General features: G+C 44.5%; 1 protein-coding gene across 4 annotated transcripts in view; it reads left to right on the top strand.

Annotated features, from left to right (window-relative positions):
* HEATR4 (HEAT repeat containing 4) overlaps positions 1 to 24,751 on the top strand; it is a 47,853-nt gene that overhangs the window by 18,900 nt on the left and 4,202 nt on the right. For 2 of the 4 annotated variants that reach the window (XM_040411306.1, XM_040411305.1), the window contains 8 exons: positions 2,621 to 2,725; positions 5,075 to 5,193; positions 6,601 to 6,781; positions 6,994 to 7,063; positions 12,718 to 12,904; positions 13,316 to 13,394; positions 19,673 to 19,844; positions 22,077 to 22,138. In XM_040411306.1, the coding sequence (XP_040267240.1) occupies positions 2,621 to 2,725; positions 5,075 to 5,193; positions 6,601 to 6,781; positions 6,994 to 7,063; positions 12,718 to 12,904; positions 13,316 to 13,394; positions 19,673 to 19,844; positions 22,077 to 22,138 (975 nt within the window). Of the gene's footprint in view, positions 1 to 2,620; positions 2,726 to 5,074; positions 5,194 to 6,600; positions 6,782 to 6,993; positions 7,064 to 12,717; positions 12,905 to 13,315; positions 13,395 to 19,672; positions 19,845 to 22,076; positions 22,139 to 22,989; positions 23,097 to 24,751 lie in introns of those variants that run through there. The other 2 variants (XM_040411308.1, XM_040411307.1) reach the window with 2 other exon arrangements.

Below are 24,751 nucleotides of genomic sequence, written 5' to 3'. Positions count from 1 at the left end.
TTAATCGTCATGATTTTCCTGTATAAATCGTTGGTTGTTACGATAAAAAATGTCAGTTAAATATATCATATAGGAGACACACAGAGTGATATTTGAGAAGTGAAATGAAGTTTGTTGGATTTACAGAAAGTGTGCTATAATTGTTTAAACAAAATTAGGCAGGTGCATAAATTTGGGCACTGTTGTCATTTTATTGATTCCAAAACCTTTAGAACTAATTATTGGAACTCAAATTGGCTTGGTAAGCTCAGTGACCCCTGACCTACATACACAGGTGAATCCAATTATGAGAAAGAGTATTTAAGGTGGTCAATTGTAAGTTTCCCTCCTCTTTTAATTTTCTCTGAAGAGTAGCAACATGGGGGTCTCAAAACAACTCTCAAATGACCTGAAGACAAAGATTGTTCACCATCATGGTTTAGGGGAAGGATACAGAAAGCTGTCTCAGAGATTTCAGCTTCTGTTTCCACAGTTAGGAACATATTGAGAAAATGGAAGACCACAGGCTAGGTTCAAGTAAAGGCTCGAAGTGGCAGACCAAGAAAATTCTCGGATAGACAGAAGCGACGAATGGTGAGAACAGAGTCAACCCACAGACCAGCACCAAAGACCTACAACATCATCTTGCTGCAGATGGAGTCACTGTGCATCGTTCAACCATTCGGAGCACTTTACACAAGGAGATGCTGTATGGAGAGAGTGATGCAGAGGAAGCCTTTTCTCCGCTTGAGGCGGGCTAAAGCACATTTGGACAAGCCAGCTTCATTTTGGAATAAGGTGCTGAGCACTAAAATTAGTTATTTGGCCATAACAAGGGGCGTTATGCATGGAGGAAAAAGAACACAGCATTCCAAGAAAAACACCTGCTACCTACAGTACAATATGATGGTGGTTCCATCATGCTGTGGGGCTGTGTGGCCAGTGCAGGGACTGGGAATCTTGTCAAAGTTGAGGGACGCATGGATTCCACTCAGTATCAGCAGATTCTGGAGACCAATGTCCAGGAATCAGTGACAAAGCTGAAGTTGCGCCAGGGATGGATCTTTCAACAAGACAATGACCCTAAACACTGCTCAAAATCCACTAAGGCCTTTATGCAGAGGAACAAGTACAACGTTCTGGAATGGCCATCTCAGTCCCCAGACCTGAATATAATTGAAAATCTGTGGTGTGACTTAAAGAGAGCTGTCTCTGCTCCGAAGCCATCAAACCTGAATGAACTAAAGATGTTTTGTAAAGAGGAATGGTCCAAAATACCTTCAACCAGAATCCAGACTCTCATTGGAACCTACAGGAAGCGTTTAGAGGCTGTAATTTCTGCAAAAGGAGCATCTACTAAATATTGATTTCATTTCTTTTTTGTGGTGCCCAAATTTATGCACCTGCCTAATTTTGTTTAGACAATTATATCACACTTTCTGTAAATCCAATAAACTTCATTTCACTTCTCAAATATCACTGTGTGTGTCTCCTATATGATATATTTAACTGACATTTTTTATCGTAACAACCAACGATTTATACAGGAAAATCATGACGATTAACAAGGTTGCCCAAACTTTCGCATCCCACTGTATATAATGGATTCTTTCATATTCAAAAGTTCTGACATGCCAGACCCACGGTGGTGAGCAGTGACTTACCAAATCCCCACCACTGGGTTCCGTCTACATGGCTCCTCCTTGTGAGCTGCTGGTCTTATAGCTACCCTTTTCAACATCTCTTTTGATGCACGTCACGTGACTGATGTGTCACCCATGTGTCAAATGACCCAGTGACATAACACATAGGTGACGTGACCGCCGCAGCCAGTCATTGCGTTGGTCACCTGCGTCAAACAGGATGCTGACGCTGGTAGCTATGAGACCAGCGATGCATGAGAGTGAGCGATGTCACCGGAACCCAGCGGCGGCGATCAGGTAAGTATTCTCACCAACTCGGGTCCGCCCACATTGGGGGAGGGGTTTGAAAAAATGATGTACTGCCTCCTCCAGAACAAGAGATGCACTTTGTATCTACTCCTTATTCCAACTAATTGGTTGTGAATGAGGACCTCTCTGTATAAAGGAGCATTCCAACCTGAAGCATTTATCTAACCACTTGAATCCCTACCATTCGCCACAACGGGGGACCCTGATGTGCTCAACTCTTTTGGTCAGTGCCATAGACTTTGAATGGAGCAGCAGGCTCACACTCTAATCAAACTTCTTCTAGGTCTTTTGGTTAAGAGAGCCAGGGTCCTCCATTCTAGTGATCGGTGGAAGTCCCAGGGGTCGAACCTCTGCTGATCAGTCAGCCTATTTATTGGATAGATGATACATGCTTTAGGCTGGAACGCCCCTTCAATGGTTTTGGCTTTGTCATATTATCTATAAACTATGGGGGAGATTTCTCAAAACTGGTGTAAAGGAAAACTGGCTTAGTTGCCCACAATCAGATTGATTATTTAATTTTCCAAAGGAGCACTGAAAAATGGAAGGTGGAATCTTATTGGTTGCTATGGGCAACTACGCCAGTTTTCCTTCACACCAGTTTTGATAAATCTCCTTCAAATTATTCATGTCTTATAATGTCAGGATATTTTCATAGATCTGTCTGGTTCTTCTCTTTTTCCCATCAGAACCTGATCCATGCCCTGCTGGGGGAGGCACTGAACAGTGGTAAATGGGGAGAAAAAATGATATCCTGCAAAGCACTGTCTCTCCTACATGGGAACATAAGCCAAGTAAGCCTCCTGATGTCGGCCAAATCTGAGGGTATTCTAGTGTGCCTCATGCCTACACACTACATATGTACGGCCTTCTTGTAGTTGGAAGTGATAATTGAAACATTGGGGGTCATTTACTATCAGAAATACTATATTAGTCGTATTTGTGACTTTTCCCCGCTTACTCCAGGTCTAAAAAATGTATTCATCATTTTCTACTCCTGTTTTAGGTGTACAAAATAGTCTAAATTTAAGCCAGCAAGGAAGCTGTCTTACATTTAGACTGGCGGTGGATAAGCTGAAGTTATATAGAGGCCAGTCTTAATAAATGACTCCCATTGCTTTTAAAGAGGACCTTTCACCGATTCTTACCCTATGAACTAAGTATACAGACATGTGGAGCAGCGCCCGGGGATCTCTCTGCACTTACTATTATCCCCGGGCACCGCTCCGTTCTCCTGCTATGCCCTCCGGTATCTCCGTTCCCTAAGTTATGGTAGGCGGAGTCTGCCCTAGCGCTGGCCAATCGCATTGCAGAGCTCACAGCCTGGGAGAAAATAACCTCCCAGGCTGTGAGCTCTGCGCTGCGATTGGCCAGCGCTAGGGCAAACTCCGCCTACCATAACTTAGGGACTGGTATCTCCGCCTACTATAACTTAGTGAGCGGAGATACCGGAGGGCATTGCAGGAGAACGGAGCGGCGCCCGGGGATAATAGTAAGTGCAGTGAGATCCCCGGGCGCCGCTCTACATATCTGTATAGTTAGTTCATAGGGTGAGAATCGGTGAAAGGTCCTCTTTAAGCTAGCCGTACAAATTTACTATTTTTTTGGTGGGATCAGGCGAGCCCCTAGTCAGTGTGTATGGGGCCTCCTGACATCAGCCTTCAGGATCTTGGATTTCAAGAGATAAGCCGCTGACAGAGGAAGCATATTCCCATTTCCCAAACTGAATATGGCACCTGGCCACCACAGGGAGGGGGGTGTCAATATTATGTTCTACACTGTGGTATTTGGTTCTGCAATGGTGGTAATTTGTGGCATTTCTGGCACCACCTATTAGTGTTGGCCCAGCCTCCTGTCTGTTTAGACTAGCCTACAACATGGGGTCACTTTAAATTTTTCGCGGGGGGATACTTTAAGTTCCCAGTCCACCTCTGCCGAGCATGCATGCATATGGAGGGAATGGAAGTGGTAACCAAACATCTATCTGGTGTGCCTGGCTGACCTTAGGCCAGGGCTCTGCATAAACATATTGCATGCGATATTCTACTGGACTTCTGCAATAATCGCAGATTGCAATAGTGATAGCACGGATGCATGACAGTGCACGTTTCCAAGTGCACCCATAGAGTTAGGTTTGGAGTGATATCACATGATATCTGCCTGTCTTCTTAATTTGTCCCTTTTTGCTGGATCAGGCACTTGGGGGCACATTTATTAAGACCGGCTGGCGGTGGAAAAAAAGCATGATTCATCTTTTGAATTGAATATATCCTTAAAATGGGGAGCCTCAGAAGACCAGGCTATGAACAGCCCTCGTGTGGCTACGTACAATATAGTCACGATTAAAGGGCTTCTGTCACCCCACTAAACTCATATTTTTTTTTGTTGTGTACTTATAATCCCTATCCTGCCATATTGCCATACATTATGTTATTAATAATTTTCGTTCAGTAGATTTAGCAAAAAACATACTTTTATGATATGCTAATTACCTTTCTACAAGCAAGTAGGGCGTCTACTTGCTGGTAGCAGCCGCAGAAATCCCCCCCCGTCCTTCTGTTGATTGACAGGGCCAGCCGCGATCTCCTCCTCCGGCCAGCCCTGTCAGCATTTCAAAAATCGCGCGCCTGTGTTGATTCGGCGCAGGCGCTCTGAGATAAGGAGGCTCGCCTCTTCAGCACTCCCTCAGTGCGCCTGCGCCGATGACGTCACCGAAAGAGAAGACGTCATCGGCGCAGGCGCACTGAGGGAGTGCTGAGGAGGCGAGCCTCCTTATCTCAGAGCGCCTGCGCCGAATCAACACAGGCGCGCGATTTTTGAAATGCTGACAGGGCTGGCCGGAGGAGGAGATCGCGGCTGGCCCTGTCAATCAACACGACGAGGGGGCGGTTTTCTGCAGCTGCTACCAGCAAGTAGACGCCCTACTTGCTGGTAGAAAGGTAATTAGCATATCATAAAAGTACGTTTTTTGCTAAATCTACTGAACGAAAATTATTAAAAACATAATGTATGGCAATATGGCAGGATAGGGATTATAAGTACACACAAAAAAAAAAAAGGAATTTAGTGGGGTGACAGAAGCCCTTTAAGGTCTACTGACTGGAGGATTTACATGGGGTAAAAACGCTTCTTTCTCTTTGCAGGGAGTGAAAGAAAAGCTAAGCCATCTCATGTGGAATGATTGGAGCCCTGCTGTTCGAAGGGCAGCTGCCAAGGCACTGGGCAAACTGAATCAGGGGAAGGAAGTACATGACCAGATAAGGTGGGCACAATAAAATATTAATGTAGGTACAACACTAAATAATTGGTCCAGTATTGTGCTACATATTGGGCTAAAATAACTTTCATCCTCTGATAATTCATAATGTCCTTGAAAGGGACAGCCAGCAACCTGTATGAAGCGTATGAAGCCTTCTACCAACACTGTGGGGCACATTTATCAAGCTAGCCTTTTTTGGGGTTAAAAAAAAAAACATAGGCGTATTGGCAAAGCCTGTCTTTAATTTGAGTCTCATTTATTATCCCTTAATAAATCAGGTTTTATTTTTTTGGTTTAAGTCCGACATCTAGGGGCACATTTACTTACGTGTTTGCCTCTGTTTTTAGTCTAAAGAATGCTGTTTTTCACAGTTTTTTGTTTATTAGTCTCATGTACTACTGAAATTGCGCCTGTTTTGGAGGCTTTTGCGCCTCATTCCACTATTTAGATTTTTTGGACTAATTACGTTTTCTAACTTTTGCAACATTTTCCGACCTATTTATGTAGGTGCGCCTTTATTTGCGCCTGGATTTGTCTCAAAAACAGTCTAATTTCTACTCTACTCCAGGGCTGGCGTACTTTTCTTTGTCTTTTCTCAGTGCATTAAGCGTCTCACTTTCCTGGAGACATGGGACTTTTTTCTGCACAGATGCAACTTTTTTCATGAGCAAATAAATTAGACCAGTAGCGACTATGAACCTGTCGTACTGAAAACAACCACCAGAGGTCAGACTAACAACAATACGCTTAGTCTCATTTATCAACTGCTTTGCAACTTTTAATAAATACTCTGCAAAAGACTGACAGCCGAATAAAATACACCTGTCTAATTTTAAAGCCAAAAACACAGTAGAGCTTGATAAATGTGCCCCTAGTGGTTGTTTTCTTGTAAAGCAGGTTCATATTCACTAAGACTGATCCAATTAGTTTGCGCATGAAAATATGGTGCAAATGATTAGGCGCACATCTCCATAAAAGTAGGTAAAATGTGGCATAACTCACCACTTAAAACAGAGGCAGAAAAGTTTGCCAGCCTTGGAGTGGAGTAGAAATTAGACTGTTTTTACGACTAAATCAGTTTGGAATCTTCTGAATTAGTCTTCAAAATCAAAATAGGAGCAACAGGCTCAAATGCATCCAAAACAGGCACAAAATCAGTTGGTTAATGAGACTTAAAAATAAGACAGTTGGAATCAGGCTTTTTAGTGATAAAAACAGGCGCAGGCACTTTAGTAAATGTTCCCCATTTAAGCAGCAGCATCCGTCTGAAGTATGGGTATGGATATGTCAAAGCTGGTGTAGTCCCTGTACCGGGATACAGCCGCTTCCTTTTTTACAAGGATAGATATTCTTATGGGTGAGATTACTAATTAATAAAAATTGTAGCTAATTTTTGAATGTTATTTGCAGAAAGCACTTGGAGAGCGAAAGCTGGAAGACAAAGGTGGAGGCTTTAACTCTCATTGGCTTCCTTCAAATTATGACGGCTCAGCTGCTCCCGGGATTCCTGCAGTGCTTTGAGAATGACTTTCTAGCTGTTCGCAGGCAGGCATGCCGGACTGCTGGATTACTTCAGATTAAAGACGAGATGGTGAGTATAGAAGGACATGATGAAAGTTATTCCAAAGACACAGTAGAAAATGCACCACATAACAATGACCGCTAACCTCTACAATGTAGTGCTATAGTTTAGTGGAGCAAAAAGGACATAAATCACTCTAAGACATTTAGTGTACGTTATAGAAGGGTTTTCTAAGCAGTAAAATCTCACTTTTCCATTAACATTTCACTGTGTTTTTCTAGGTCATGAATTGCCTCTATGAACTGGTTCAGAATGATCCAGTATGGAAGATCAAAGCACATGCAATCAAAGGTTAGTAGTACCAGCCTTAGACCAGTTTTCACTTTGTAGTATATTCCATATAGCAATGTGGCTCCCAAGTGCAGAAGATAGAGGTGGCAGCTTTAGGATCTCCTGAATCTGTCTTTACCAAGCCCATCTATGTACATTAAAGGATACATATGGTTCTGCGTATACATTCCTTATCTATAGCTGTGCATATACACATACAAGAGATGTCAAAGGTGCAGATACAAATAGCTGCTACTGAGGTATGAAAAGTTTTAATGTGTTGCGAGCAGTGGGTGTGGACCCACTGTACCAACCACCGGTTTGGCTTTAGGCCAATCTGTCAGTCCTCCGGTATTCACCCTCTAACCCCTATACAGGGATCTGGACTTCGCTGCGGAGGAACAACAAGTCCGCTACCTCCTGAGATAGTCCTGGTGTGGTTGGCGGCTGACCCGTTGGGTCAGAGACACTGCTGCGAAGCACCGAAAGATAAGGCAATATGTGTAGTCTGGAGACAGGTCAAGGTCAGGACAGGCAGCTTAATAGTGTATCCGTAACACAAGTCTGAGGTCAGGACAGGCAGCAGTAGGGCAATCCGAGTAACGGGCTCAGGTCAGTACAGGCAGCTAGAAGTCAGAATCGGTAGTCAGGCTGGAGTACGGTACATAGGTAGACAGACAGAGAAATCACCTTTGTTGGTTACTAGAGACTAGGAAACCTAAAGCTTAGGCACCTTTCCATTGTTGAATGTGTCTTAAATACTCTGAGGTGGCCAGCCATAGGCTGGGGAAGAATTTGGACATGCAAGCTGGCCTTTTAAGAAGCCAAGAGTGCGCTCATGTGGCCCTGAGGACAGGTCTGGACGCCTTCAGGAGAGCACGAAGGCTACAGCCTGCAGAAGACACTGATAGTGCAGACAGCTGGCTGGAAGAGGAGCAGGGGGACTGGAGAAGCAGCTGAGGGAGTAAGTAGCACAGTGCCCAAGAAAGTCTTCAGGGCGCCCAAGAAAGTCTAGCAAGTGCCAGGACCGTCTCCTAAAGAAGATTCAGCTACGGTATCTGGTCAACACCAGTGCAGAGGTTTCTCAGGAATGGCAACAGGGAGGTGTGAGTGCATCTGCAAGCAAAGGCTTTTGGAGGATAGTCTGGTGTCAAGAAGGGCAGCAAAGAAGCCACTTCTCTCCAAGAAAAATATCACAGACAGACTGAAAATCTGCAGGAAGTACAATGATTGGATTGCAGAGGACCGGGGGGAAGTTATTTTCTCTGATGAAGCCCCCTGCAGACTGTTTAAGACATCTTGAAAAAAGATTTTCTGGAGAAGAAAGGTAACCGCTACCATGAGTCCTGTGTCATGCAAACAGTAAAGCATCCTGAGACCATTCATTTGTGGGGTTACTTCTCATCCAAAGCAGTGGGCTCACTCACCATTTTGCCTAAAAACAACTGCCATGAATGGGATCAAAACATCGGACATCCAAGAGCAACTTCTCCCAACCATCCAGGAGCAATGTGGTGAGGAACAATGCTTCTTACAGCATGATGGAGCACCATGTCACAAGGCAAAACTAAGTGGCTTAGTGGGCAAAACAATTTTGGGTCCATGGCATGGAAACTCACCAAATTTGAGTTCCATAAAGAACCTGAGGTCAATACTCAAAAAGCAGGCGGACAAACAAAAACACAGAAATTGTGATAAACTCCAAGTACTGATTAGTCAAGAATGGGTTGTCATCAGTCAGGATTTGGCCCAGAAGCTGACACCCAGCGTGCCAGGGCCAGCATGATCTGCTGCTGGAAAATGATATTTTTTGTGACTACATGAATGATCAATTACCCAATGAACGAGTGTTTCGCTTGTTCATCGGGTAATCGGCAGCACCTTTACACCGCCAGATAATCGCTAACAAGCGTTACTATAAACGCTCGTTGGTGATTACCTGCAGGATTCTCGGCTCGTGTAAAGGGCCGCTAAGTTTGGATTCTCTGACTAGACCCTGAGGCGGGGATGGCACTACCTGACTACTTCCTATACTATTTGGCGGGACAATTGAGAAGGCTTTATTATTGGGTCCTGCAAAGGGATCAACCTTCCTCTGAACAGCATCTCTGCTCATATTTACACATGCCTACGCTTTGGGCTATCCTTGAGGGGGGAGATCATATTGGTCCAGCCCTCCTACCACTTCATAGGGGCAGATTGGTCATAGACTCAGGAAAATTTCCCGGTGGTCCGATGTTCAGGTGGCTGCCTAAACCCACCTGGCGGCCATCAGCTAGGTAAGTAATGATGTGTCTCTCCCTGAGTTAATTAACGTTGGGGTGGTCGAGTAGTTATATACCTGGGTGGCGACCACAGGTGCCTTCCTGATTCCTGAATTCAAATGTATTGAAATCCTGAGGCAAATGGAGTAGGAGGACAGAACTTGGCATCTGGCTCTGGCCACCACAGATGGGGACTGTGGTTTTTGATGCTGCCGAGGCAGTTTTTTTTGTGTTGTACTGGGGTATTTGGCTCTGCTGGGCGCTATTATGTGCTGCAGTATGGTATTGCTGGTCCTGCCTGCTTGTGTTGGCCCTAGCTTCTGTCAATTTAGACCCGCCTACAACATGGGGGCCACTTTTATTTTAATTTTTTCCAGGGCCACTTTAAGTTCCCAGTATGCCCCTGGGTAGCAGTGCAGATTTGAAGGGAAGCTAAAAAGTTGTCACAGTTTTCTGATCTCATGACCGATATGCCTCTCTGGCACAACTCATGCCTTCCATGTTAAAGCTCTGGAGGGGTTCAGTTTCTGGAGAGATGCGAGTGTGGTTTCGCTAGGAGATGTGTACTCTCAAAAAACCTTATTCACATATGCTGATTTACAAAAAACATTTCTGTTGCCCAACTTACAGTTTTAGGCTACATTCACACGAACATATTTTGTTTCCGTGTCTGTTCCATTTCTGCGGATTGGACGAGGACCTATTCATTTCAATGGGTCCGAAAAAATGTGGACAGCACACCGTGTACTGTCCGCATCCGTATGTCTGTTCCGTAGCCCTGCAAAAAATATAGAGCATGTCCTATTTTTTGGCCATTTTTAGTCTGGCCAGACTTATCCTCACGTATGTATTTATTGTCCTAAGATTTTATGGTCTTATTAATAAAGTACCACCTACTCCAGATATAGCGAGTGCCCAGCCTTTTTCTGATATAAGGATAGGCATTGTTACAATGGATCCGCAAAAAAACGGATGCAATATGGATGCCAAATGGACGTCATCCGTATTTTTTGCGGCTCAATGTAACACATATGGTCGTGTAAATATAGCCTTATAAATACCTAAAGCTTTGACACACATTGGCGGCACAGTTTCCACCTCAAGGCCCGACTGTTTCTAAATTTCCCCTAATTGGTGCGCTAAGGTCGCAGGGACCCCGGGGATTAGTCTGTTGTGACAACTCCCAGCATGCTCCTTTCACTTCGGTGGGAGTTCATAGAAGAGCCAAGCAAGTGTGCATGATGGGAGATGTACAGTAGTTTCACAACACATGGGGTGACCCCCGCTCTATATTCTCATCCAATTTAAGATACATTTGCAGATCATTCTAAGAAAATATCAGAACATTGGAAAGTACATATATCGATGAAAAACATGGCGGATTTATTAGAATTTCAGCATTTAACAGCATCCCCTTCCATTAATGACGCAACTTTATATCATACATCAATGTTATCTGACACTGACACATCTATTTTAAATGGGTATGCTCATTCCATGGAGTGCCCCAGGTGTCGCAGCCCAGGTGCATCATTTTGACACGTGATCTGGACTTGTCCCCCGATTGCTCGCTTCTTTACAGGGGGTGGTCAGCTTCTTCTCGGCTCTTCTGGTCAGGCATCTCTCCTGCACTCCCCTGGTCTCTTCAGGTATTCTGTCTGGTGGTCACACCATGAGAAAAGATTTCTTAGAGGAACGTTATTTTTGCCTAGGAAATGTATAGCCTTTAAATGGTACGATCCCACAACCCCTTCTCTCTCTATGTGGAAATTGCAAGTTAACCAGGTCATACCGTGATATTCAAGCACAGAAATTGCCTAAGGAAGTTGGTTCAGGTATGGGGGATTATGGGAGTCCTTCTCAATCTAATTATACAGTCTCACAGATGAGAAGGTTAAAGGGGTTTTCCGAGACATTATAACTGATGACCTATCCTCAGGAGCGCCGATGCCTTCTCAGCTGATCGGCGGGGGTCCCGGGGGTCAGACCCCACCGATCAGATCGTGATGACCTTTCCAGAGGATAGGTCATCAGTTATAAAATCTTGGAAAATCCTTGTAATACTTATTTTCTATCCTTCCGGTGTTGATAAAGACTACATATATGTATACCTTTGTACTAAAAGTCTGTCTTGTCTGCTTATATGGTATTATACAATAAAGTCATGTTGAAAATTTTTGACATGGTCTACTCAGACCTGATATTTTTCTTTTATGTTATGTTATATTTTTCTTCACTAAACTGAGTTTAAAAAAATATATAAATCCTACAAAACCCCTTTAAGTGAAAGGGACATTGTGGTCAATGAAACTGCCGCTGGTAGAATCAGTGGAGGAAATATGTCAAATTTCCTCCAATGCATTTACAACACTGAGAAATGTAAAGTTATGCACATGGGAAGGAATAATGCAAGTCACCCGTACATACTAAATGGTAAAACACTCGGTAACACTGACATGGAAAAGGATCTAGGAATTTTAATAAACAGCAAACTAAGCTGCAAAAACAGTGTCAGGCAGCGGCTGCCAAGGCCAATAAGATAATGGGTTGCATCAAAAGGGGCATAGATGCCCGTGATGAGAACATATTCCTACTACTTTACAAATCACTGGTCAGACCACACATGGAGTACTGTGTACAGTTCTGGGCTCCTGTAAACAAGGCAGACATAGCAGAGCTGGAGAGGGTCCAGAGGAGGGCAACTAAAGTAATAACTGGAATGGGGCAACTACAGTACCCTGAAAGATTATCAAAATTAGGGTTATTCACGTTAGAAAAAAGACGACTGAGGGGAGATCTAATTACTATGTATAAATATATCAGGGGTCAGTACAGAGATCTATCCCATCAGCTATTTATCCCCAGGACTGTGACTGTGACGAGGGGACATCCTCTGCGTTTGGAGGAAAGAAGGTTTGTACACAAACATAGAAAAGGGTTCTTTACGGTAAGAGCAGTGAGACTATGGAACTCTCTGCCTGAGGAGGTGGTGATGGTGAGTACAATAAAGGAATTCAAGAGGGGCCTGGATGTATTTCTGGAGTGTAATAATATTACAGGCTATAGCTACTAGAGAGGGGTCGTTGATCCAGGGAGTTATTCTGATTGCCTGATTGGAGTCGGGAAGAAATTTTTTATTCCCCTAAAGTGGAGAAAATTGGCTTCTACCTCACAGGGTTTTTTTGCCTTCCTCTGGATCAACTTGCAGGATGACAGGCCGAACTGGATGGACAAATGTCTTTTTTCGGCCTTATTTACTATGTTACTATGTTACTATGTTACTTGACTTTTATGTAGAACACATCTATATCTGAACTGTAAGGTAGAATGGAATGGTGGATATTCACTTTAAATGCTGGTTTACGGTGTTGTAGTGTATGTGTCATATCCTGTGTACTGTTTTATTCCTAGCTATAGGTAAAATCGGGCACGTTACACCTCGTGTGAGAGAACTTATGTTGTGGGCCATGCGGGATAAAGAGCCAGGGGTCCGGCTAGAAGCCTATCGCTGCATTGCATCATTGAATTTGTGTGACTGTGAAGTTCAGCAGGCGCTTCAAGATAGAGCCATAATGGAATCCCATGAGCTCGCCAGTAGGTAATGTTCACTAATTATTTACTAGTAAGGGCGCTTCCACACAGTCAGGCTTTTTCATGCAGTTTTTGAATCTAAAATCAGGAGTGGATCATAAAAGGATTATGGCCGGATACTACTTCTCTTTTTTTTAATTCAACCCTGGTCTTGGCTTCAAAAACTGCATCAGGAAACCTGAACATGTGGCAGCACCCACATAGGGGTTGTTCGATTTCCTGAAAAAAAAAAATTCTCATATGTTTGCGGTCATTCATTGGCTGGCAACAGTAACATACGGAGAGTCGGCAAATGATACAGGTGGGGACCAGGATCAGCGGGGACAGAGCCGCGCCTCAGGAAGTGGGATGACCAGACCAAGTGAGGGTCTTGGACAAATCCTTTGATATATTGTTTTTCTGCTTTTCTGGCCTTTAGGGAGGTGAAACAGACACTGACTGCATTAAACATGGCACATAATGGGAATCAGGAGATGATGACACAAGTAAAGCATCAGGTATGTACTATTTACTTTCTAAGTGCAGCTGTAGGAGCCACTGACAACTAGATATTTGGTGCCACTATTTATCAGCGTCCACCTGTGCTCATGGGGCAGATTTACTAATGTTAAGATGTGGACAATGCATTTATACATGCCAACTGAGCAGGCAATTATTGGGAAGGAATCATTCATTCCTGATTATTGCCTGCTCATCAGTAAAGGTGATAGCTGCATTTACATGCAGCAATCACCTCCACTGTATGGGATCAAGCAATCACTACTGCCATCGCTCGTCTTCGTACAGATTCATTGTTTCTGGGCAGCAGATCTCTGTTCACACAGCACAATCTGCTGCCCAGAAACGATGATTGAGGTGTCTGCATAAATGATGATTTTATCGGTTGAACGAGTGTTTCGCTCGTTCTTTGGGTGATCTGCTGTACCTTTACACGAGACGATTATTGGGAACGATTGTTCATACTATCATTTGTTCCTGATAATCGGCCCGACAATTTCCCTGTGTAAATCCAGCTTTAGATTAGACAGTCCAAAGGTGCGCCAGATTTATTTCAGGGGCTGATACTGGATGTCAAATCCATTCACACATCCACAAAATGTGGCCGGATCCGTTCCGCAACGTTGCGGACCGGATCGGGGCCTATTCATTTTCAATGGGGCCGCAAAAGATGCGGACAGCACACAGTGTGCTTTCCGCATCAGCACTTCCGTTCTGCATTGGCACTTCCGTTCCGCAAATAAATAGAACATGTCCTATTTTTGTCCGCAGACACGGACAAGAAAAGGCATTTCCTTTTAAAGTGCCGGCAATTTGCAGACCGCAAAACACTTGCGGACTTGTGAATCGACCCTTAGACAGTCTAGTTTATACCACCTATTAGTTGGCTTACTGGGAAACAGAGAACCATATTGGACCTCTTCCTCCATAGTGCCATGGCAGTACCCATAAACACATGGAATCCTGGAATCTCTCTGCTATACTGATGAAGCTATAGTATGTGTTTAAAAACCATGCACATCTATTGTCAGTATCTGATCGATGGGGGTTCCACACCCAGGACTCCTGCTGATCATCTGTTTGAGAGCGGCATCGGCCCTCGCAGTAGAGTTACGGCCTTCTCACAGCTTTTCTTATTTCATGTGATGTCACATTCATCGGTCACATCGCCTGGATGCAGCTCAGTCCCATAGAAGTGAATGCGGCACTGTGCTTGAGAGCTGGTGCCTTCTCGAACAGCAGATCAGCGAGGGTCCCGGGTGTTGGACACCCACTGATCAGATACTGATGACCTATCTTTTTTTGAATCAGATCATTTTTATTAAAGGTTTAACATACAGCCAATTGTTCAGATAAACCATACATTATATGACAATAGGATATCAATACAGTAAAATCAAGCTGATGACCTATCTAAACGATAGGTCATTAGTATAAAAGTCTCGGAAAACCCTTTTAAAATCAGTGGGTATGTGTGCTGTCTATGGAAAATGCAGATAGCACACGTCCATGAAAAACGGAAATGTGAAGGAGGCCTAAGGAAAAAAAATACATTTGTGGAAGAAATAAAAGCACTGTTGCATAAGAAGTGTAGACATGTCCAGCATGTTTTCTAATAGGCCTTTTAGTCCTTGTGACTCAGAGCATTAAAGGGAGTCTGTCACCACAATTTGACATTATAGACCGCTTACATAGCGCTGTAGCATAACTATAGATGAGTCAAATGGTACCTTTGTTGTTTTGTTCTGAAGTTCACCAGAGGCAAAAACGCAGTTTTATTCATATTCAAATGAGGGTTTGCAAGTGCCCAGGGGCGGCGTTCGGGCTGTAAGTGCCCACGCCACTCTTCCGTTTTCTCACAAAACCCCTCCCCAGCCTGTTGCTTGGCCCTCCCTGTAAGCCTCTTGCGTCATCCAGTGTATTGGCCGAGATCCCACGAGTGCGCAGTTCACCGCCGGCCCGGGCATGCGTCGGCGCGATCTCGGCCAGTACACTAGATGAGCAAGGAGCTTACAGGGCGGGCCAAGCAACAGGCTGGGGTGGGGTTATCTGAGAAGAAGGCAAAGTGGCCTGGGCACTTACAGCCCGCACGCCGCCCCCTGGGCACTTGCGAGCCCTCTTTTGAATATGAATAAAACTGCGTTTTTGCCTCTGGTGAACTTCAGAAAGGTACCATTTGACTCATCTATAGTTATGCTACAGCGCTATGTAAGCGGTCTATAATGTCAAATTGTGGTGACAGACTCCCTTTAAAGGAGCATTACAACAACTTATCCACAGGACTGGCAGGGGTGCGACTGCTGGGGTCACAAGATCACAAGAACATGAGCTTGAATGAATTGGCGGTCATGCTCCATTCAGATCTATGGAACTGCCTGAAATAGCCGTCCTATAGAGTTGAATGGAGCGGCGGACATGCATGTGTGTCTGCCACTCCACTAAAATGGGGAGCACAGGCCCCTTCTCTTGTGATCAATAGGGGCCCCAGCAGTTGGACCCCCACCGATTAGACACATATAAGTCAGACACGATAATTGTGGTAATGGGACAAACCCTTTATGCTGATCACATCCAATTTAGTGTTGACAGAGCTCAGAAGCAAAAATTTAATAAAAACAGGTGTCCTAAGCGGACCCAATAAAGAAGTCCTAAGCCAGGGATAGGCAACCTCTGGCACTCCAGCTGTCCAGAAACTAGAACTCCCACCATGCATACTTGCTCTGCTCTTCTGAGAACTCTCATAGAAATGAATGGAGCATGCTGGACGAATTGTACACTGCTCAAAAAAATAAAGGGAACACTTAAACAACACAATGTAACTCCAAGTCAATCACACTTCTGTGAAATCAAACTGTCCACTTAGGAAGCAACACTGAGTGACAATCAATTTCACATGCTGTTGTGCAAATGGGATAGACAACAGGTGGAAATTATAGGCAATTAGCAAGACACCCCCAATAAAGGAGTGGTTCTGCAGGTGGTGACCACAGACCACTTCTCAGTTCCTATGCTTCCTTTGGTCACTTTTGAATGCTGGCGGTGCTTTTACTCTAGTGGTAGCATGAGACGGAGTCTACAACCCACACAAGTGGCTCAGGTAGTGCAGCTTATCCGGGATGGCACATCAATGCGAGCTGTGGCAAGAAGGTTTGCTGTGTCTGTCAGCGTAGTGTCCAGGGCATGGAGGCGCTACCAGGAGACAGGCCAGTACATCAGGAGACGTGGAGGAGGCCGTAGGAGGGCAACAACCCAGCAGCAGGACCGCTACCTCCACCTTTGTGCAAGGAGGAACAGGAGGAGCACTGCCAGAGCCCTGCAAAATGACCTCCAGCAGGCCACAAATGTGCATGTGTCTGCTCAAACGGTCAGAAACAGACTCCATGAGGGTGATATGAGGGCCCGACGTCCACAGGTGGGGGTTGTGCTTACAGCCCAACACCGTGCAGGACGTTTGGCATTTGCCAGAGAACACCAATATTGGCAAATTCGCCACTGGCGCCCTGTGCTCTTCACAGATGAAAGCAGGTTCACACTGAGCACGTGACAGATGTGACAGAGTCTTGAGACGCCGTGGAGAACGTTCTGCTGCCTGCAACATCCTCCAGCATGACCGGTTTGGCATTGGGTCAGTAATGGTGTGGGGTGGCATTTCTTTGGAGGGCCGCACAGCCCTCCATGTGCTGAGATCCTCAGACCCCTTGTGAGACCATATGCTGGTGCGGTTGGCCCTGGGTTCCTCCTAATGCAAGACAATGCTAGACCTCATGTGGCTGGAGTGTGTCAGCAGTTCCTGCAAGACGAAGGCATTGATGCTATGGACTGGCCCGCCCTTTCCCCAGACCTGAATCCAATTGAGCACATCTGGGACATCATGTCTCGCTCTATCCACCAACGTCACGTTGCACCACAGACTGTCCAGGAGTTGGCAGATGCTTTAGTCCAGGTCTGGGAGGAGATCCCTCAGGAGACCGTCCGCCACCTCATCAGGAGCATGCACAGGCGTTGTAGGGAGGTCATACAGACACGTGGAGGCCACACACACTACTGAGCCTCATTTTGACTTGTTTTAAGGACATTACATCAAAATTGGATCAGCCTGTAGTGTGTTTTTCCACTTTAATTTTGAGTGTGACTCCAAATCCAGACCTCCATTTAACTATGTAAAGAACAAAGTATTTCTGAAGAATATTTAATTAATTCAGATCTAGGATGTGTTATTTTTGTGTTCCCTTTATTTTTTTGAGAAACATAGAAACATAGAATGTGTCGGCAGATAAGAACCATTTGGCCCATCTAGTCTGCCCAATATACTGAATACTATGGATAGCCCCCGGCCCTTATCTTATATGAAGGATGGCCTTATGCCTATCCCATGCATGCTTAAACCCCTTCACTGTACAGGGAGTGCAGAATTATTAGGCAAGTTGTATTTTTGAGGATTAATTTTATTATTGAACAACAACCATGTTCTCAATGAACCCAAAAAACTCATTAATATCACAGCTGAATATTTTTGGAAGTAGTTTTTAGTTTGTTTTTAGTTTTAGCTATTTTAGGGGGATATCTGTGTGTGCAGGTGACTATTACTGTGCATAATTATTAGGCAACTTAACAAAAAACAAATATATACCCATTTCAATTATTTATTTTTACCAGTGAAACCAATATAACATCTCAACATTCACAAATATACATTTCTGACATTCAAAAACAAAACAAAAACAAATCAGTGACCAATATAGCCACCTTTCTTTGCAAGGACACTCAAAAGCCTGCCATCCATGGATTCTGTCAGTGTTTTGATCTGTTCACCATCAACATTGCGTGCAGCAGCAACCACAGCCTCCCAGACACTGTTCAGAGAGGTGTACTGTTTTCCCTCCTTGTAAATCTCACATTTGATGATGGACCACAGGTTCTCAATGGGGTTCAGATCAGGTGAACAAGGAGGCCATGTCATTAGATTTTCTTCTTTTATACCCTTTCTTGCCAGCCACGCTGTGGAGTACTTGGACGCGTGTGATGGAGCATTGTCCTGCATGAAAATCATGTTTTTCTTGAAGGATGCAGACTTCTTCCTGTACCACTGCTTGAAGAAGGTGTCTTCCAGAAACTGGCAGTAGGACTGGGAGTTGAGCTTGACTCCATCCTCAACCCGAAAAGGCCCCACAAGCTCATCTTTGATGATACCAGCCCAAACCAGTACTCCACCTCCACCTTGCTGGCGTCTGAGTCGGACTGGAGCTCTCTGCCCTTTACCAATCCAGCCACGGGCCCATCAAGACTCACTCTCATTTCATCAGTCCATAAAACCTTTGAAAAATCAGTCTTGAGATATTTCTTGGCCCAGTCTTGACGTTTCAGCTTGTGTGTCTTGTTCAGTGGTGGTCGTCTTTCAGCCTTTCTTACCTTGGCCATGTCTCTGAGTATTGCACACCTTGTGCTTTTGGGCACTCCAGTGATGTTGCAGCTCTGAAATATGGCCAAACTGGTGGCAAGTGGCATCTTGGCAGCTGCACGCTTGACTTTTCTCAGTTCATGGGCAGTTATTTTGCGCCTTGGTTTTTCCACACGCTTCTTGCGACCCTGTTGACTATTTTGAATGAAACGCTTGATTTTTCGATGATCACGCTTCAGAAGCTTTGCAATTTTAAGAGTGCTGCATCCCTCTGCAAGATATCTCACTATTTTTGACTTTTCTGAGCCGGTCAAGTCCTTCTTTTGACCCATTTTGCCAAAGGAAAGGAAGTTGCCTAATAATTATGCACACCTGATATAGGGTGTTGATGTCATTAGACCACACCCCTTCTCATTACAGAGATGCACATCACCTAATATGCTTAATTGGTAGTAGGCTTTCGAGCCTATACAGCTTGGAGTAAGACAACATGCATAAAGAGGATGATGTGGTCAAAATACTCATTTGCCTAATAATTCTGCACGCAGTGTATTTGCAGCTACCACTTCTGCAGGAAGGCTATTCCATGCATCCACTACTCTCTAGTAGTAGTGTTGTTTGAGCAGTGTAGTTTCACAACAGCTTGCATGCGGAAGGTTTCTGACCCCTGCCCTAAACTGTAGAGCTGGATGCATAGTCAAAAAGTCCAATAACCCCACTTCAGACAATCCATTTTTGTGCTTTCTTTAATTTTTTTTAACATGTGTTTTCATGCTTGTAAATGTAATCTAGTATAGTTGTAGATGACGGGTCTCAATGATGCCAAATACTTTCGCAATAATATAAAAAATGTTTGTTTTTTTTTTTATGGGTTCTCAGTTATCAAAGCTGTGTCAGAAGGAAGTGTTATTTCCCAGAGTACTAAAGATGGATGAAGATCTGGCTTCAGGACATGCAGAGCTGGAGCAAGCGCTGCTGAACCCCCCTGACAGTAAGCACAAGAGACAAGAACAGGGGCATTTCTGGGATATTGTTGGTAAGGAGTTGTCAGGTACATATGCAGCCTTTCACTTTGGAGTTAGTGGGGTAAGGTTTTCTCTGCTTAAGACAACCACACGAAAAAAAAAACAACTTTTTGCAACTTTTTAAACGCCTGTGCGACAATAGTTTGTGGCAGTGGTGGAGGCCGGGCCAGGATATCAGCCCTGGCAGATTTGCTAACATTTACTCTTGGAAACGGGCATAAATGTTGGCGAACTGTAAAACACTCCACACATGAGATATGGATGACATCTATCTCTCCTTCCCCCTCACACACCCACATCCACCCATTTATATGCATGTGTTCTGTAAGGCAGAGGGGGGTAATCCACTGTTGGCAGCTTATCTCCCTTAGAACATAAGGGTCGGGCATGTTGAAATCTTAGAGCCTGACCCTTATTTCCCTGAGATCTTCCATCAGGGGAGAGTCAGGAGTCCCTCATACACATTAGATGGTTGGCAGATCCTGCCCAAAGGGTTTGTTGATGGACATCTACTGTAGACGGTCAGCTCTAAAGGTGCGTTTACATGGGACAATACACATGCAACCATCAGGAACGTTTCTGATAATTTGCCTGATTGTTGGCGGAGCTGCATTTACATGCAGCAGTCATCTCCTCTGTATGGGGATGAATGATCGCTACTGCAATCGTCCATCCCCATACGGATTCATTGTATGACGGCAGCAGATCCCTTAACACAGGGTGAATTGCTGCTGGCAAATGATAATTTTATTTGCCACCTAAAAGATCACCCAAGTGTTTGCTCGTACGTCAGGTGATTGGCTGCGCATTTATTTTCCCCAATCCTCAGCTCCTGTAAATGGGCCTAGTGAGCTACAACAGTGAATCACAGTGAATCTGGAAAGGTCTCCTCATTGGCACCTCGCTCCAGCAAGCTATATGCTATAGAAACTACCATATATACAATCACAAACAAGTGCCTTTAGACTGCCTGCACATGCTGCAGATCACATGCAGTTTCTCGGTACGGATTCTTGTGTGGAGAAACCACAGTGTAATACAGTACCAGCAAAGTGTATGAGATCAGACCAACCTCATGTACACTTTTTCGTTCCGTGCGAAAATTGACCTGCCATGCTGAGTTAGAAATCAACAGCATGTCAGTTGGTTTTTTTTTGCGCTGATCTTTTGCTCGAATATCTGCTCGAGTTCTGTGGCAAAACTACGTCAAACCCACACCGAAAACTGCAGATAACCCATGTGGTTTTTGGTGCGGATTTGTTGAGGAAATGCTGGGGAAATTTGTGCAGAATTTCTGCAAGACAGCCCGCATCCGTGTGCAGGTAGCCTTAAAGGGGTTAAGGTTAACCAAGATTAAAGGGGTTGGCCAGTTTATATTACTAGCTGTACATGTGTTGGTAACAGCACATGCATGCAGCTAGTAATAAGCATGATTTAACTATCGGCACTGATGTCCGATAGTTTAAGAGGACCGGTCACCTCTCCTGACATGTCAGTTTTAATAACTACTTGTATCCCCCATGTAATAATTCTGGAGCGTCTTTTCTTATGTCTCTATGTTATGCCATTCTTCCACTTTTCTTGCTAGAAGTTTATGGATAAAGGTACAGATGGTAGTTACTGGCTGAGGGTGTGTCCCTGCACAGTCGGACTCTGGCAGCACTGATTGGATAGTGTCAGACTGTGCAGGCACACACCCTCAAGTGGTAACACCCATCTGTACCTATATCCATAAACTTCTATCAAGAATATTAGAAGAACAGCACAACATAGTGTCATAATAAAAGATGCTCTAGAATTGTTATTACATGGGAAATGCAAGTAGTTACTAAAACTGACATGTCAGGGGCACTGACAGGTCCTAGTCTTTAATATGAATAATTCATGTTTAGGGGATCTGCGTGCCGGTGCTACGCTGGGAACATGGCCGCTGATGGAGGATCCCATCAATCAGCAGCCTCTATTCACTTATACTGGAGACAGACAGGGAAACTAGCACATGCACTTATGCATCATATGAGAGCACTTATTGGATGAGCACTTAAACTGCTCCCCTGCTATGAGCACGTTATAGAATCGGTGCTTTCATCCATCTGTTGCGTGCAGCTCAGCAAGGGAACCCCAATAATCAGGTCGTCACTGATAGACACACCTAATGGAAAGAGGTGGCAGAGCAGTAACTAGAACTTGTCTCTTTTTGTTGCTGGTATACAGCTTTACACTCTGTTGTCAATTTTTTAATCCTTTATCATTTGCAGGTCAAAACTGTCCATCAGCAATGTCTGGAATGGAGTACCAGAGTGCAGACTCTGAACTGCAGGTATAGTATGAGATCTGTGACAGGTGTGCATGCTATGGCTGGTGTATTACTGGTCACCACAAAACCGGAAATCCAATTCTCACTGCAGGTATACAGAGTTGGCCCATGTGTATTGATATTTAGAGGCATAACAGGTGACCATGAGGCCTAATGCAAAAACTTGATTGGTGCCTCATTGGAGGGTTTTCTGGAAACCATCTGACATTAATATGAATTAAGGGTCATATCAAGCTTGCCTGTTTTTGGCCATAAAATTAGACTGGCGTATATCATTCGCTGTCTTTCTTTTGCCGAGTATTTATTAAAAGTCGCACAGCAGTTGATGAATTAGACTCGGCGCATTGTTATTAGTCTTCCCTCTGGTGGTTGTTTTTCAGTTAAACAGGTTCATAGTCACTTAAGCCTCATGCAGCCGTCCGTGGAACACAGTCCGTGAGATACCAGACTGGCATTGCAGGAGCGTACTGCGTTATAGAAACCAATGACGCTGTGCGCTCCTGCAATGCCAGCCCGGTATCTCACGGACCGTGTTCCGCGGACGTCTGCATGAGGCTTTAGGCTGGTCTAATTTTTTTACGCATGAAAAAGGTTGCATCTTTGCGGGAAAAAGTTGCATGTCTCCCGGAAAGTGTGACTTTTAATGCAAATAAGTCGCACTTCATTACTGAAAACAGATGAAGAAAAAGTACGCCAGCCCTGAAGTGGAGTAGAAATTAAACTGTTTTTGCCACAAATTCACTGGCCCCACCCCCTTCTTGGGAGAGTGCGAGAGAAACGTCATTTGCACTTACATTTACGCAAAATTGTGTTTAAAAGGTTGTAAACACGAAAATTTTATTTTTTTACGCCAGTTTGTGGCATGCAGGGAATTCCCTCTCATACTCTCTTCTCTCAGTCTTTTACTTCTTGCTTACATCCATTTGGCAGGAGTCTGACAAGAGGAACAGGTCAAGGAGAGTTCACATCACCGTTATTCTTCCATTCTTCTGATCCATCAGAAGAACAGAAAAATAAAGAAAAAACAGATCCTGTAAAAAAAAACTGATCCTGCGCATTAGTTAGGCAGTACTTTTTTCTGTCTAAAATAACGGAAATCAGACAGAAATGGCTCAAACGAATGCTAAATGTGCATAACTGATGCACAGGATCCATTTTTTTGGTTCTTCTGACGGAAGAACAAAAAAATAACAGTGATCCCCCAAACTTGGTTTGTGTTCTGTTACTTTGGAGAAACATAGATTTACAAATGAGCCGCAGACACAAAATGGAGGGATATTTTGTACCATATATATATATATATATGTTTATTGTTAGATGCATCAAAACCATCCAAAGCATTGTTTGAAGTGGCGTACATACCCTGTATCATGCATATTCTCAGGGGAGATTTATAAAAGTGCAACTAGTACAAGAGGAATAATGGAGTAGTGTGTGGTGGGTTGCTACAGCCAGTTCCTTCGCTTTTGCTTTGGACAAGTTGTGATTAGAATTAGGGCTCATGCACACGGCCGTTGCTCGGTGATTCCATGCTTTGCGGACAGCAATTTACGGTCCCCAATGCACAGGCAACATCCGTGTGGATTCCGCAGACAGATCCAGACTCGTTAAACTTGAGAAACCCCACGGAAGCACTCTGTAGTGCTTTCATGGGGTTCCGTACTGCACCTTACGTATTGCAGACCCATTCAAGTGAAAGGGTCCTCATCTGTGATGCAGTGCAAAAATGTCCAGGGCCGTATTGCGGCCCCCAAACTGTCGTGTCCATGAGCCCTTATCCTAATTAGCAAGATTTTTTCCTCCGCTGCTCATTGAGGGGGTCATTTAGAAAGACCAGCATTTTACCCGTCTTTGTTTCCACCCTGTGCTGGCAGAGGCATCATCATAAATTAGGCACACCGTCAGCTGTCCATGCGCCTGAAGTAGAAACTTTTCCAGGCCCTGACTGGAGTACTTTTTACTCCTTTTTTATGTCTAGTTTGAGATGTAAATGATAGAAAATTTGTCGGGGCTGATATATGTAGCAAGGATATTGTCGCACAGGCGTTTAAAAAGTTGCTGCTGGATCCACTTCTGGCTTTGGCTGTAAATCCTGCAGGAAAAATCTGCTTCAAATCCTCCTTCAAAAAACTCTGTGTGAACCACAGGGGTATTCCCATCATAATGATCACTGTTACATCTGTTAAAGGGAGTCTGTCACCACATTTCAGCATATTAGACCGATGAAATAGGGTTATATGATCCACCCAGAACTTAAAGACGGTACCTTTGTTGTAGAAAACGGACTTTTCTTTTAGCCGAAAATGAACTTATAAGGTTATGTTAATGAGCCCTCTCAAGTGCCCAGGGCGGTCTCTCAATCCTCGGAGCCCCAGGCAGCACCTCCTAAACGGCTCATAACCCCGCCCTCAGTGCGCCTCTGCCCGCCCGTTTACTCCCCTCCCCTATCCTTTTCCACTGCGGCTGTGCGGTCCAAATCGTAGCGGGCGCATGCGCAATGCGATGCCCGCTCCTGGCAGGGCATCGCGATACCTACTGCGCATGCGCCCGCTACGATTTGGACCGCACAGCCGCAGTGGAAAAGGAAAGGGGAGGGGAGTAAACGGGCGGGCAGAG

This window comes from Bufo bufo, chromosome 11 (genome assembly GCF_905171765.1).
Source record: "Bufo bufo chromosome 11, aBufBuf1.1, whole genome shotgun sequence".
NCBI lineage: Eukaryota > Metazoa > Chordata > Amphibia > Anura > Bufonidae > Bufo > Bufo bufo.
The sequence above is the reverse complement of the archived record's forward strand: the minus strand, read 5'-3'. Positions and strand labels throughout refer to the sequence as shown.